This window comes from Diabrotica undecimpunctata, chromosome 4, assembly GCF_040954645.1.
Source record: "Diabrotica undecimpunctata isolate CICGRU chromosome 4, icDiaUnde3, whole genome shotgun sequence".
NCBI classification, from domain to species: Eukaryota; Metazoa; Arthropoda; class Insecta; order Coleoptera; family Chrysomelidae; genus Diabrotica; species Diabrotica undecimpunctata.
In genome coordinates, this window is record NC_092806.1 from 93,347,499 (window position 1) to 93,363,636 (window position 16,138).

General features: G+C 32.0%; 1 protein-coding gene across 1 annotated transcript in view; it reads right to left on the bottom strand.

The window, feature by feature from the left end:
* Positions 1-16,138, bottom strand: part of Sf3b2 (splicing factor 3b subunit 2) — a 116,545-nt gene that overhangs the window by 12,988 nt on the left and 87,419 nt on the right. Inside the window, exons 7-10 of the mRNA XM_072529923.1 lie at positions 9,337-9,569; positions 8,714-8,864; positions 8,441-8,644; positions 8,138-8,382 (exon numbers count right to left, since the gene is read on the bottom strand). Of these exons, the coding sequence (XP_072386024.1) occupies positions 8,138-8,382; positions 8,441-8,644; positions 8,714-8,864; positions 9,337-9,569 (833 nt within the window). The remainder of the gene's footprint in view (positions 1-8,137; positions 8,383-8,440; positions 8,645-8,713; positions 8,865-9,336; positions 9,570-16,138) is intronic.

Below are 16,138 nucleotides of genomic sequence, written 5' to 3' on the forward strand. Positions count from 1 at the left end.
ATGACTTCCGAAGTATTTGAGCGCTGGTTTAAGAGAATCTTACCAAAATTGGAATCTGGGTCTGTGGTTGCTATGGACAATGCGCCATATCATAGCCACAGACTAGAACAATTACCGACGACGGCATGGCGGAAAGGGAGAATTCAAGAATGGCTTACAGAAAAGGGGATTGCATAAGGAAACGTGAATATCTTAAGTATGCTGTGGATGAAACTGCAAAAGATTATGGTGTCAAAGTTCTGCGTCTACCTTATCATTGCGAACTTAATCCCAATGAACTTATCTGGGCGCAAGTGAAAGAAGTAGCACGCAATAACAAAACGTTTAAATTAAACGAAGTTAAGGAACTTTTGATTCAAGCAATCCTCCATGTAACTCCAGAGAAATGGGCTAAATGTATAGGCCACATAATTAAAGAAGAACCTCGTATGTGGGAACTTGACACTCATGTCGAAGTTTTACTAGAACCAATTATAATTACACCAGGTGAAGATAATGACAGCGATAGCAGCACTGCATCTTCAGATTTAGACAGCGAATAATATTTTCTAATAGTTTAGTAGGAACATCAGCATAGAAAAACAAAAAAAAAACGAGAAGAACTGTGTTTTATTTTTATTTTGTTTTTATAGAATTTTATTTTGTTTTATAGGATTTTATTTTGTTTTGTTTTATACTGTTTAAGTGTTTTGTTCATTTTATTTAATGGGACAATATGGCTCTTGGCGAACACCCATTTAAAAAAAGTAACGCGCCACAAGACATACCCTGGGGTGGTGTGGAAACTGTCTTAATTTGTTTTAAAAAAATTTCATTGTGTAACTCTTTAAGGACGGGTCACGTCAAAAGACGTTTTAGCGTATATTCCGTGACAGCCGGGTAGCATCAGTCAGCTTTCTGCAAAATTACTTGTTTTTTATAGCTTTTTGTTTGTAGCATTCTGTATTTTTAGGAGACTGTAGGGAATAAGCCACAAAATATTTATTTATAGGTTTAATTTACTGATATTTCGATCTCTATATAAAGAAATCGTTTTCAAATATACAAATGATAGTAATATTTATTTTTCTGTGGCTTTTTGCTTGTGGCATTCCTTATTTTTAGGGAGAATGTTGGAAAAAAGCCACAATACATATATTTACATGTTTATTTTACTGACGTTTCGATCTCTATTCCAGAGACCGTTTTTAAAGTTAAGAGAAAAAAAGAAAATAAAAAATATAAGATTATATAAGTATATCGTCGGCTGACAAGTAAAACTCACTAAGTGCCATTTTAAAAGAACAGAGATATTCAAGTTTTAAAGCATATTTTATTGTAAAAAATCCATTTTTGGGCTAATTTTATAACAGAAGGTAAATATTTTGAGAAACAAGTTTAGGCTACATTATGTTATAGAATTTTTATTAAAATATTGTGTATTTTTGAAGTTTTTGATAAAAATGTAGTTAGTGAATTTTACCTGCCGTAAAATTGACCAAAAACCCATATAAAAAATAAAAACATATTCTATTGTAAAAAATCCATTTTCGAGCCAATGTTTTAACAAAAGGCAATTACTTTGAGAAACAAGATTAGGCTATATTATGTTATAGGATTTTCATTAAAATATTGTGCATTTTTGAAGTTATTGAGAAAAATGTAGTTACTGAATTTTACCTGCCGTAACATTGTCTATAAACTCATATAAATAATAAAAGTTTATTCTACTGTAAAAAATCCATTTTTGAACCAATGTTATAACAGAAGGAAATTATTTTGAGAAACAAGTTTACGCTATAATATGTTATAGAATGTTTATTAAAATATCGTGTATTTTTTAAGTTTTTGAGAAAAAATGTAGTTCGTGAATTTTACCTGCCGTCTAAAAACCCATATAAATAAAAAAAAATATATAGTTTTACTTTTATTATTTTATTTAACACAAACATTTATATTCAATGCAAAATAAATAAAAAACTATCTTTTATCATTCATCTTCCTCATCATAATTTGGCTCTGGCAAGCGGTCATCTTTAAGTGACTTTTTTGTTGGCAAATTCTTATACCACGAAACCACTTCCTCTGGAATATGCCCTGAATTTGCTAGTTTCATTAAGTCGGCTTTTTTCTGTTCAGAAATAGGTAGTAAATTATTATACGCTGGTTTCAACCCAATACTAGTGGTTCTAGGACGTCCCTTACCAGCGACATTGATCCTTTTGTAATCAGATGTATGGTCGTATCTGTAAAACATTGTATCAGGGTATTCTTTTTCAAATTTTATGCTTTTTATCTTAAGCCATGACACAAGTTCGCCGGTTTCATCTTTGTTGCGGTTTTTAATACAATTCGAAGCTAAATCATTAAGATCATAAAAGTCTATAAATTTCAGCAAATTTACTTCATAAGCCCCTTTTTTATTTTTATTTCCCTTTGGACTTCTGGCACTTTTAAAAATGTCGACCCAGTCATTCATTGTAAATGCCGATTTGTATTTTTTGGCCGACTCTATGGCAGAATGCATCGAGTCACATTCCATATGCGAGTGACTCTAAGAACTTAAGTTCTATTTTTTTTAAATTTACTATATTTGTTACCGAATATAGTAATATTGCTGCCACATTCTGGTTTCGGTTTTGGCCGCCACAGGTATCACAAAACAAAGAAACGTCAGTGACCGTAGTAGGAAGTGATTTTAAAAACCGATATAAAATAGAGCCTATTTCACTGCTACCCCTTTTGCCATGTAATTCATTCCAAGTATAGCATTGAGCTATTTCTCCATAGCCAACATAAATTGTTAAATTGTAGACACAAATTTTTCGTGAATAATAGAATAAAGAGACCCCAGAATATGGAAGCTGCAATACACTTTGTAAATCGAATGAACACATTATAAATGATGGATCATTTTTACATTTTAACTTGTCGTTTTCTTTAGCTTCATTACACTGGCTTTTCCGAATTAGATGGAATGTATACTCCGATTCTAAATTTTTCTTATCACTAACAGATGCCTGGTTATATTTAGAGCAAGTCGCACACAGATCTTTTTTAGGTTTAAAAAATGAGTAATTATAATGATTGCAAAAGATGCGTCGGTATGTTTTTTCCCTTACTCCCTCTATATTGTTGTCCTTGCAGAAATCGTCTTTATAAAGATTATACATTTTCGAAATTGATAATGTACTGTCTAAATATAATTTTTTAGAAGATTTTCGTACATAATGAGATTCCATTACAGGAAAACTATCAATGTGTTTTTTCACCATGTTTAAGTCTTTTTCACTAGTTTTGTTTCCTGGTGCTTTTTTTCCTCTCTTATCCTCTCCAGAAAAGCAGCCAACAGAACTAGCATTTTTTATCGCTGTGTTGACAGGACCATTCGAAATACACAAGGTTTTCTGAAAAAATTGAGCACAAACCCTATGTCTACCATTATCATTTTTCAAATAATATGTCTTTGATACGTTACGAGAATTGTGATTATTACTTTCAGTCACTGTTCGGCGTTTTGGTTGATTTACTTGAACAAATTTTAAAATATAATCCTTTTGCCTATTATAATTTTGAAAACCCCAATATGCTTTACATATTTTAAGTCTATCTTCTTCAGTAAAAAAAGTAGTACATTTAAATTTACAATTTGTACAGTCTATATCTTTTGGGACTTTGGCTGGACATATTTTCTTTTTGTTTCTATAAGGTAGACATTGAGATCTTTGAGACTTCGTTATATTTGATTTCCATCCACTAGTATTACTTTTTCTTTTTCTAGTTAATTGCTTTTCTTTATTTTCAATTTCATAATCAGAAAAATCGCTGATATCAAAATCTTGTGTATGTGAAACAGTTAATTTGAGATCATCGTCAGAATTTATTGAAAAATCATCATCTGTGTCAAAGCTATAATCCACAAGTGAACGATTATTCCCCTTGTCCTAAAAAATCAACAAATATAAGAATCCAAGAGGAATAATGATTTCATAATAAAAACTTACATTACTGTCGTTTATGTGCTCAGATTGTGATTTCTCGGGTTGAGGATGTATAATTAAATTAGTATTATCTGAACAAGCCTTCATTCTTTCAAATACAACAGATTTGGCAATCTAAAAATTAAATTTAAACTCAAAAACATAATCGAAACTCTAATAATAGATAATACAATTTACACGTTAAGTTTTACTTACATTATTTTGAATATCCTGATTTTTTTGGTCTTGACACACAAGATTCAACATTTTCATACCTCTTGAAGACATTGTGAAAGATTTTAAACAGAGGTTTAAACAAATTTTCACTTATTACAGCAATTATTATAATTTTATAACAGTAAATATCTTAAATTACTAACCGCGTCGTGAAACTGTCAGTAACTGAAGTAACATAACCTACAAAATTGCTGACGTTTGCGTGCAACCGTCGGCAAGAAAAACTCACTAACTGCAATCATGACTTTTACCTGCCGGGATTTTGTAAAATTTTGCAAATAATGAATTATTTCGAATTAAAAGTCGGTGTACAAACGATATTGTAGATCGTGACTTTTTCCAGGCAAAGATATTAAACTATTAATTCATTTGGTGACAAAATCTCAATTTCGATCATTTTTGTAGTTAGTGAGTTTTACTTGTCAGATGACGATATAATAATAAACAAATAAAATAAATATAACTATATTTATATCTTTGAAAACGGTCTTTGGATATAGAGATGGAAACTTCAGTAAAAACCTGCAGATAAATATATTGTGGCCTATTTTGAACAATAATATTTAAACAATATAATATAATTAACGTTGAAATAAAAGTGAGTGTACGCCACTGGATTTTCATACGTATTTCCCCACTTCTCCGCCTTCAAACGATGAATCACACTGTAGCGTTTTAAATTTTATAATACGTCCCTGTTCGTTTATCTCGTCAGTACGCCAGTATCTCGTAAAGATTGCCATAAAATCTGTGTTTGTCTTTTACGAAAATCCTTAATGCGTAAATAACGCTGGATATATTTTTTGTCTATGTGTACTTTCAAATCCCATAACCTTTTGTTACAAAGTCAGGTAGAACTCCGGTTTAAAAACTACGTGCTATTTTGTTAATTTGTATTATGTTATATCTATTTCGACAAGTTTTTGTCGCCTAGACGATTATATTTCATGATGCCCCCCTAATATAAAAAAGAGTTTTTATTTGTCTTTCGTCGTTAAAACGCAATAAACTGGAATATTTAAAAAGTTGTTTTTGTCGCTTAGGACGAGGGTCCGAGGTATATTTGTTTGTTTAGGTTTTGTAAACACAAGGGGGAGAGTTATTTTATGGCGTGGAATTTGTAAAATTTAACGCAAATAGGAGTCGACATTTAAGTTCCAAGCAGGGCAGACGTGCTACAATGTGAGCTAAGGAAGTCTAACAAAAGATTTGAAATGTAAAATCTGGGACAATTTTTAAATCGAACAAGCGATTCAACTTTTTTGTAACGTTCTCATACCAGTGGACGTGATGATACTCTTTGCATAGGCAGTTCTGTCAGAGTGGTCACTGGAAGATTTGCACAGATACTGGAAATTTTTGAAAAGTATTATATAGAATGTCCCCGTCGACAGCTTGATTCCTCCACCAAGTTCCTGTTTCAATCGTTCCTGCCTGAGTACGGAAATGGTTTGCTGTTTTCCATTTTGAAAATCTGTCCAAGTAGCTTCCCAGAGATGTAGCAAGTTTTTCCTTTACAAAGTTAAGTGATTATGTGAATTAAGGTAACAATTTAATATATTAATTCTCCCAAGTTATAAAGACATTTTTAATAATTTGCTTTCATTAAAATAAAAGAATTTGTAATAATTAAAGTTTTATATTATTTTGGTCGTAGCTAAAAAATGTCATATTTTATTCTGTCTTAAGTTGTTATGTTGACATATGACATTTCGCTTTAATCCATTGTTGTTATAAGACAATTTTAATTTGATTATTTTATATAAAAGATATTCCATATGTAAGATTAAATTCAATAATATTTTTCATAAAAAGGATATCCATAAAATTTTGATAATCTAAATTGGCCATATTATAACCTAGAAACCATTTAAAGTTTTTGTAGCAATCTCTTATGTAAACGAAGAACATATAAGTTTTTATTAATTTGGATTATGTTGTATAATATGTTCTTGTAAAATCTGTATTTTTGATAACTGTTTGTTTAAGACAAAAATAAACGTTTAATTTGTTTCTCTGATCTATTTTGAGTTTTATTTGAAAAAGATATTTTTTCTATATTTTTGATGTTTCATAATTATTTCCCTAGTTACAACTAGTGGTTGTAATAGGTATAATTAGGCACCTCAAGTGGCGCCCTATATTAAATTTCTTGAGGTGTTTCCAGTTTATTTTCATTCTGTTTGCCCCAAGAGATTTGTATAAGTACCCCTTTATTTCTTTTTTTTGTAGTTGCCCCAATCCAACCCCCATATCTTCAACTTATCCACGACCCAGCTCTCCAACAACCAACTGAGTGTCGTACGCACTAGTTCCGATTATTTTGTTTGCCCAATCTTGTCCCCCATATTCTTGCCATGTGGTAAGCAAAAATATCGTTACAACTCTCCCAACTAGTGAAATTAGAGTTTAGAACATTCGATAACTAACGGAACGTCGTAACAATGTCATACTTATATGTACTTACAGATTTATTAGGAATTTTCATGTTCTTAAATATATAATATTAATGATAATAATAATGTTTATTATTTACCCCTTAGAGGGAGTGTGAGCCGTATGGGTAAATCTGGATGTTTATTTAATATTTATTGTGAAAGTCCATACAGCAATTGCTAATGTTATGGGCATTAAGATCAGAACACGACGGGCTACTAATATCGGAAGGACTGAAAACAGAATTGCAGCCTGGAAAAAATGACTGCGATCCTAAACTGTACTGAAAAACGAAAAGTAATTAAAAGAGCTGAAGAAATAATTCTAAACACTCCAAGACCCTCACAACATGATCCAGAAAACAACACAGCTCAACACTGCCTGGACACATTAAAACAAAAACTCTCGGTTTGTTTATAAGGAAATAAAAAGTTAGTAATAACCGTAAATGAGACAATATACTTTTGAATTCCACTATAGAAAATAAAAATAAATCACACCCAAGCCAAGAAGAAATTCATGAATTTTGGGGAAACCAACTTTCAACGCCAGCTACTCATAACAACAATATTGGATGGATTGAAGACACGACGAACGATTGTCAATACTACAGTAATATTTCTTATGAACCTTTGACCACTGAAGAAGTCTCGAACATTATCAAAGAGCTTCATAACTAGAAATCTTCTGGACCAGACAAAGTTCAAAGCTTCCGGTTAAAGAAGTTTTGGAGTATTCATGAGCTTTTAACAGTATTAATTAATCATGTTATTTCTAATCCACAGGAAATACCACCATTTCTTACTGAACCCGATTGAGATGATGTGGTGTCAATTAAAAAGGTATGTGGCTTCAAACAACGTTGATTTTAAAGAAAAACGGTAGCACGGTTGTTAAAAAAAGCTTGCCAACGCGTATATAAAGAGCAATGGCATAATTACGTAAACCACGTCAAAAAAGCAGAAGAAAAAAATGTTTTCGGTCAGGAAAATATTGAATCGGTGATAATTAATATAGGAGATCATTCAGAGAATGAGGACGATTTAATATATGGATTGCGATTTGTATTAATTAACGAGAAATATCTCAGATTTAACGCTTATTTGATTTTTTAGTACTGTATTTACAGTACATTTTAGTTATGATCTTGTATATTTTATGTATCTATATTTATCGTGTCGTCAAACTAATTGCATTTTTTTGTATATATGTATATAAGTATTTACGAGCTTTAGATATTTTATGTGTACAGGCATTTTTTATAGAATAAATTTGTTTTTTTTTGTTTATTCCCTTATTTAACTGTGTTATAAGAGTTATAGATCATAATCATTCTTTTACAAACTAATTTCAAATTCTTCACATTCAAACCAAAGACCTTAAGCTATCATTATTAGAATCTATGGAAATTAACAAATTAAAAAAATACAGCTCCCCATCCTCAACTTATCTAGCTAAAGACTATAAAGTAAAATAACTACTGTATAATAGAAGTGACAACTTACCCCTCCATTTCACTTTCAATTTTCTTTTTTCTTAGCTCAATAGTTTCTGGTGTTTCCATACCAGCAGGTATGCTAGATATACCACTCGGTGTAACTAAGCCTTCGGCAGGAGTTACTAGTCCAGATTCATCAACAGTCGGTGCTTCTTTTTCTTGTTCTTCTTCCTCTTCTTCGCTCTCTTCTTCAGATTCGGATTCTAATGCTCCCCAAAGTGACCTATCAATGTTGGGATCTTCTCCAATGTCCTAAAGAATAATTAGAAACATAAAGTAACTGATGTGGATATAAAATGCATAAACTTACATCCATGTTACTTGAGTTCGTACCGAAGACATCACCATATAATGGTTTACCATTTTCGTCAACAGGAGGTTTACCCCAACCGCCTGCATGATAACCAAAAGCACATCCTTCGGGAATTGGTGCATTTAAACCTGGGATTTTTAGATTAGGATAGCTTGGAGGAGGACCATAACGTTGCATGGCAATTAACCATGGAGGAGGAACCTATAAAATTAGAAAATATGCAAAGTTAGACGATGGCCGTGAAAGCCTAACGCATTCTAACAGTAATACCTTATTAGCATTTGGACCGACTGGCATACCAAGAGCAGTCCTTAATTCCTCACTGAGATCACCAGGCTTTTTTTCTTTCAATCTTGTCTCAAATTCTTTTCCTTCATAATAGAGGTCTCCATGAATAGTCATCTTTGGTTTTGTTTGCCATCTAGAATGGTTTGCAACATTAAATTTTAAATATCAAATATAAAAACTGAACTAAGTTCTGCAATACTAGGTCGGAATTTCAACATGAATATATAATATATTTGTGTGGAATTTTGAAATTTCAATACCTTTTAACATATTTAACAAAATAGAAAATAAATAGTTCAGCTAATTTTATAACTGATATGGATATTATTTAAGGCTGTCTCTCCGTAACTGATAGTGAATGAAGTTGAGTGACGAAAAAGTAAATTGTAAACAGTAAATTTCATTATTTTGTAACTTTAAAGAAATTTAATAAACTTAATTACGAATTTATTTTTCCTGCATCGATTTTCCTTGGGGCAGTTGCAGGAAAAGTTCGCTACAATATGTATTTTACGATTTATATGATGCTATAGCATTTGAATATATTAATCGAGTACATCATTAGTAAAAACATAATTTATAATTTTAATTAAATTATATCTTACTTAAAGAACGCATCGTGTAGTTTTTGGTAGTCAATATCGATTTTTCCAAGCTTAGGTCTAGCCCTCTCCCGCATTTTCGCCTTTAAAGTTTTAGCTTCGTCTTTGTCTTGAAGAGATGCTCTCATTTCCATAATACCAGTCTTTTTTATAAAATCTGGAAGATTAAATGGAGGCTTTTCAATACCACGCTTTCCTTGAAGATATTTACGTTTAAAACACCAATGTCTTGGAACCTAAAATTATGAAATAACTGTACTCTATTTTCATTATCATCATCATCAGAAATAAGATAAGAAAGGAAAACAGTTGGACCAGATGATATTACTGGGAAAGTGTGGAAAGCATTAGAAGAGACAGGAACAATTTGGTTAATAGAATTATGGAAGTTGGAAAAATGCCAGACGAATAGAGATGCGGTATATTAGTACCTGTTTACAAAAACAATGGAATGTACAACAATGTATCATCAACAGGGCCATAAAACTACTTAGTCATACCAAGAAAATATGAGGGACAGATACGTGAAGAAACTAAAATATCTGATAATCAGTTTGGCTTTATGCAAGGCAGATCAACAGATGCAATTTTCATTATAAGGCAGTTGATGGAAAAATACAGGAATAAGGAACGCTCATATGGTATTCATTGATGTTGATAAAGCATATGATAGAGTTCCCCGAGAGATTCTATGGTGGGTACTAAATGAGAAAGGAGTCCCCTGTGAATATGTAAAGATTGTGAGAAACATGTATGTATGATGTATGAAGGAATGTGGCGGAAATGAGAATGCTCGGATGGATAAAATTAAGAATACATATATTAGGAGAAGTCTAGGGGTCGCACCAAATGTTGTCAAAATGAGAGAGGAAAGGTTAGATGGTTTAGTCATGTTCAACGCCGAGGCAATCATCCAATACGAAGAATTTCTGATCTACGGGTTTCTGGAAGGAGTAGGAGAGGAAGACCAAAGAAGACCAGGAGGGGGACGTTTAGGCAGGGCAGGGCATGTCGCTAAAGGGGATTGATATTCCCGCATAGAGAAAAGGCAAAGATAATCATGATGATGACGACTCTATTTTATGAGGACTAAATGCATGTCTGACTGATATTTTAAAAAAGGAAACAAATAGCATAGTTAATAACCAGTCACAACAAGGCTACCCATAACGTAACTAAAATTTATTATAATTACAATATGTGTTTGTGAATGAAAAACTGCGACATATACATAAAATATTGCCTGGTATGAGAGCAAAGTAATTTTATTAATAGTAGAACCTGTCTAGTACCCCGGGTGCAATCATTGTTTACATGCTCTTATACTTTCCCATCACTTTATTTGATAAGGTGATTTAACTTATTTTAAGTGCTTATATATTTGTTTATTTATGTTTTATAAATATGGTCTACGAAACGGAGCAACTAATAATATTAAGATTATTTGAAAAAAGTAGCCAGTGACTAAAAGAATAAAATTAACAAGAGCTTTAACACTAACAAAGAAAATATATGTTTGATGACGAAGAGATAAATATAATTTTAGATTACATCTACAGTAACATCATCTTCACTTCCCCGTTACAAGAATTTTTAAGTTTTGAATAAAATCCTTTATAAAAAGGTATATAAAAAACCCAGTTGGGCTATGTTAAATTGGCAAAACGTTTTCGGAATAAGTATTCCATCATCAGTACCAAGTTAATACATGGATGTAGCCACTAAATATGGGGTTACAAACCCTTTAAAAATTGCTAATTTAAATTTAGTTTACATAATGTCTGTTTTACAATTTAGATGGTAAAGTTACCGTTGGATTGGTAACATGGTGACATATGACTCTGCAATAAGTTGCAAGTCCTGAGACGGTATGTCTACGAGGACTTCAATAAAGCAACTAGGTTGCTGAGTTGCTTTATTGAAGTCCTCGTAGACATACCGTCTCAGGACTTGCAACTTATTGCAGAGTCATATGTCACCATGTTACCAATCCAACGGTAACTTTACCATCTAAATTGTAAAACAGACATTATGTAAACTAAATTTAAATTAGCAATTTTTAAAGGGTTTGTAACCCCATATTTAGTGGCTACATCCATGTATTAACTTGGTACTGATGATGGAATACTTATTCCGAAAACGTTTTGCCAATTTAACATAGCCCAACTGGGTTTTTTATATACCTTTTTATAAAGGATTTTATTCAAAATTTTTAATATATGGTATACAGCCAAACACAGGAACTTAGTTTCCTTGTGAATTTTTAAGTTGTTTCATGTTATACAAAGTATTTAAAAAGTTACAACCAAATTCCCACGAAAATCATAACAAGTTCAATACCATGTATAATTGAAAATGATTACAAAAGCAACAACTTGTAACGATAGTTTTATAATAATAGTCAAGAATGATTAATTTTGAAGTTAAAACGCAAGTACATTATTTATTTGGAAATTTTAAATGGATCACCCTATATTTTATATCACTATCAAAAAGTATTACTATCATATCTCAATTTTTATGAATTATTTCTTATGCCTAAAGTAATTAGTTTTTTAGATATTTTTATTTTTATATGCATGAAGTATTAAGCAAGTAGGTATTCAAACTTTTAACAAATTTTGAGTTGGTCAAGATTGATTGGTTTTCTTATAGCCAGCAACCTAGACAAGATACCTTTGAAAAATTGAAAAATCGGTTTAACCACTGTTTTGTATTGACTATGAAAAACATGAATGAACAGAAACTAGTCTGACAGAGGATCATGAAATGAATGTCTTGATGGCAGTCACCGAAAACCCACACACAGGCTCTTGCCGACAGCTGGCCCTCTCTGTATACTCCCACTAACAATCTACCACTGCCGTTGATGCACGCTGATGATGGAACACAGCCAAAGGTATAAAATGCCGCGAACAACGAGAGAAAAATATGTAAAAATATGAAACATGCCAATTTTTTCTCTTTGATTGACTCGAGTATCGGTTTGATTTTGAGTCTTTCTCTTATTTCTTCATTTCTGATTCTATCAGTTCTTTTTACTCCTATCGTTCTTCTGAGGTATTTCATCTCTGCTGCCTGAATTCTGCTCTGATGTCTTTTGTTTAATATCCAATTTTCTGCTCCATATGTCACTGTAGGTCTATATATTGTTTTGTATATTGTCATCTTGGTCTTTGTTGATATTTCTTTGTTATTAAGGAATCCTCTATTTACTGCTTGGAATAGTTTTCCTGTGTTTTCCATTCTGTTGTTAAGATCATCCTCGATGTCTCCTTTGTTGTTGATTACTGTTCCTAAGTATTTGTATGAATTTGTCTGTATTATTTTTTGTTGGTCTATCATTACTTCTATTTGATCTTCCGTCCCTTGTTTCCTTGATATTTTCATTATTTGAGTCTTCTCTTTGTTTACGTTTAAGTTGTATTTGCTTGCTTCTAGGTTCCATTTCTCTAAGTTGTATTTCAGTTTTTCTGCAGTTTCCGCAATTAATACTATGTCGTCTGCAAATATACACATCTCAGCATTTATCATTTGCATTCTGTTCCAACCGATGCAGTATTTCTTGAATGTTTTCTTACATTCTTTCACTATCTCATCTATTACATTTATGAATAGTACTGGGCTGAGACCCTTGTCTAACTCCTTGGGTTGTTTCAAATGGTTCTGACTGTATATTTAACATTCTTACTGTATTTGTTGTTTTCATGTATATACTCTTTGTTGCTTCTATCAGTTCTTCACTTACTTGTTTCTTCTTTAGGCTTTCCCATATATCTTTTCTTTTGACTGAGTCGAATGCTTTTTCCATGTTTATAAAGCTCAGATATATTTCTTTGCATGGTGAATATATGGTCTTGTGTGTTGTGTCCTTTCCTGAATCCACTTTGTAACATCCTCTTATGTTCTATTTCTTTTCTAATTTTCCTTTCTATTACGGTTTCGTATACTTTTGCTGCTACACATAGTAGTGATATACCTCTATAGTTCCTACAGTCTCTTGTGTTTCCTTTCTTGTATATAGGTATAATTACTGCATTTGTCCATTCTCTGGGTATTACTTTTCTCTTCCATATTAGGTTATATATGTATAACAATTTTTCTTTTGCTTTTACTCCTATATATTTCATCATTTCTGGTGCTACTTCATCGCTTCCTGGTGCTTTTCAAATCTTTATCTTTCTTATTGCTTCTTCCAGTTCTTCTTTTTCTATAGTTTCTGGATTTTCCGTGTTTCTCATGGATACTCTCCTGTTGTGGCTTTCCTTCTCCATTGTATTCGCTTGATTTCCATTCAGTATCAGCTGAAAATGTTCCCTCCATCTTTCCATTATTGTCTTATCGTCGTTTATTATTGTTCCTTTCTTGTTCATTATTTGTTTCAGTTTCGTTTCTTTGTTGCTTCTTAGGTTTTTCAGTGTTCTGTAAAATAATTTTACGTTTTCTGTGCTGTCTTCTTCCATTTTTTCCCCGAATTTTTCCCAACTTTTCTTTTTCTCTTTCTTAACTATCTTTTTAACTTTTGTTCTTTGTCTCTTATAATTTTCATATTTTTATTGTGTTTTGTCTTGGATGTATTCTTTCCATAATTTCTTCTTTTCTTTTATTTCTCTTTTCACTTCATCGTTCCACCAAGATGTTCGTTTCCCTCTGTTGTTATTTCTTGTGGTTCCACATATTGATTTAGCTGTTTTTATCATCGCATTTTTAAATTTTCCCCATTCTTCTTCTATTGTTTCTGTTATTTCATGTTCATGGTCCATCTCTTTCTCTAGTCCTTCTGAGTATATTATTCTCGTTGTTTCTTCCCTTAGTTTATAAATTTTTATTATTTCTTTGTGTTTTCTGTTTATGTTCTCATTTCTTTTTATTTCTTTTCTTTTGCTTTCGAATGTGGTTTCTAGTAGATAGTGGTCACTACCAATCTCATAACCCCTTTCTTACCCTTACGTCTCTTATCCAGTTCTTCTCTGTTTTTTTGCACTATAGTATAGTCTATAATTGATTGTTCGTCTCTTGATTTGACTTCTCTTGTGGTCTTGTGTATCCTTTTATGTTGGAAGTGTGTGTTCATAATCACCAGGTTATTGTCTAGACAGAATTCGAGTAGTAATTTTCCATTTTTGTTTAGTTTGTCCTCCCCATAAGGTCCGATGACATTGTTCCATTTTTCTGTTTCTTTCCCCACTCTACTGTTCATGTCTCCTGTGATCACAATTTTCTCTATACAATCATTTATCACTTCTTGTAATTTGTCCCAGAATTCATACTTTTCGTTTTTTGTTGCGTCTTCATCTGGTCCATAACATATGATTAGGTTTGTATTGGTTTCCTCTGTATCCATATCTATGTCTACTCTTAGTATACGTTCGTTGTAATATATCCAATTTTTTATTTTGTTGATACTCTCCTTCTTTATCATGCACGCTACTCCTGCCTGAGCTCTCTTCGTTTCTTCCACTCCACTGTATATTAGTAACATTCCGTTTTCTAATATTATTGATCCTTTTCCTTTTTTCTTTGTCTCTGTTATAGCTACTATTTCAATGTTCTTATCTCTAATTTCTTCCCCAGTTGTATTTCCTTCCCATTTATACCTCTCACATTCCATGATGCCATTTTCCAAATTGTTTTGTTCTTTTCTGTGTTTAAGTTGTACTTCAATTTGTTTTTACTTCCGTTTGTGTTATTATCTTTAGATCTGCTCATGTCCCTGTTCTGTGCCTGTTTTGTTTCTCGGTCCGTCATTGTGTTTTCTTCAGCTAGTTTTTTGAACCAGTTGGTTCTGTATTGTATGTTATTTTTTCTATCCGGCTTGTTTTTTGATTCCATTTCCACTTAATGCCTTCAATAACTATGAAACCATATCCAATTTTTGTCCTTTTCCCGTTAGTCTTTTCATCTGCTGCTATCTTCCTAAGATTTCTTTGTATCTCTATCTCTTTTAATGTTAGGTCACATTCTATATATACTCTATGTTGCTTATAGTTTATTAATTTACCCTTGGCTTTCAGTATTTTCATTTTATCTTCGAATTTTTTACATTCGATAACACACATTGTTTCATTTATCTTTTGTACCCTATTTATTTCTGATTTTACTCCCATTTTTGTTTCTATGAAGTTCTCCAATTGCTCTGCTTCTATTGTGTCTATTGGTAAGCCTCTGATTATTAGGTTATTTTTCTTCTTTTCTTTCTGACATGCTTCCAAGGCTATTTCTATTTTATCTATTTGTTGTTTCATCGTTGTCATTTCTTTCTTTAGATTTTCATTTTCTCTTATTATTTCTTTCATTTGCAATTTGTATTCACTATTTTCCTTCCTAATTTCTTTTAGTTCCTTAATCATATTACCCATTGTATTTTTTATCTCTTCCAGGTCCCTGTTTTTCTTTTTATTATCGCTTGCTATTTGCCTCATTAGTTCCATCATTTCGTTCTGGCTGCTGGTTTCATTCGTTGTTGGTTTCGACCTGTCTGGCGTTCGGCTCACTTTTCTGCTCCTGCTAAATATGTCTATCTCCTCTTTGCTTTTTCTTTTACCATCTTCATCAACCTTACCATCCGCCATCTTTCTTCTTATTCAAATAATTAAAGTATTTATAAATATAAATATTATAAGTAACGGTTACGGATCTCGACAAGCGCCGCGCCTACCTCTACAGTTAAATCTTAGCAATTATTCTCGATCCTAACCAGTTTCGACTTCTACCACTTGTAAATACAAAAATACAATCAATATCAAAACAGCAAATAAATTCAGCCTTTATAATTCTGTATAGTTTTACCGAAACCTGAATAACA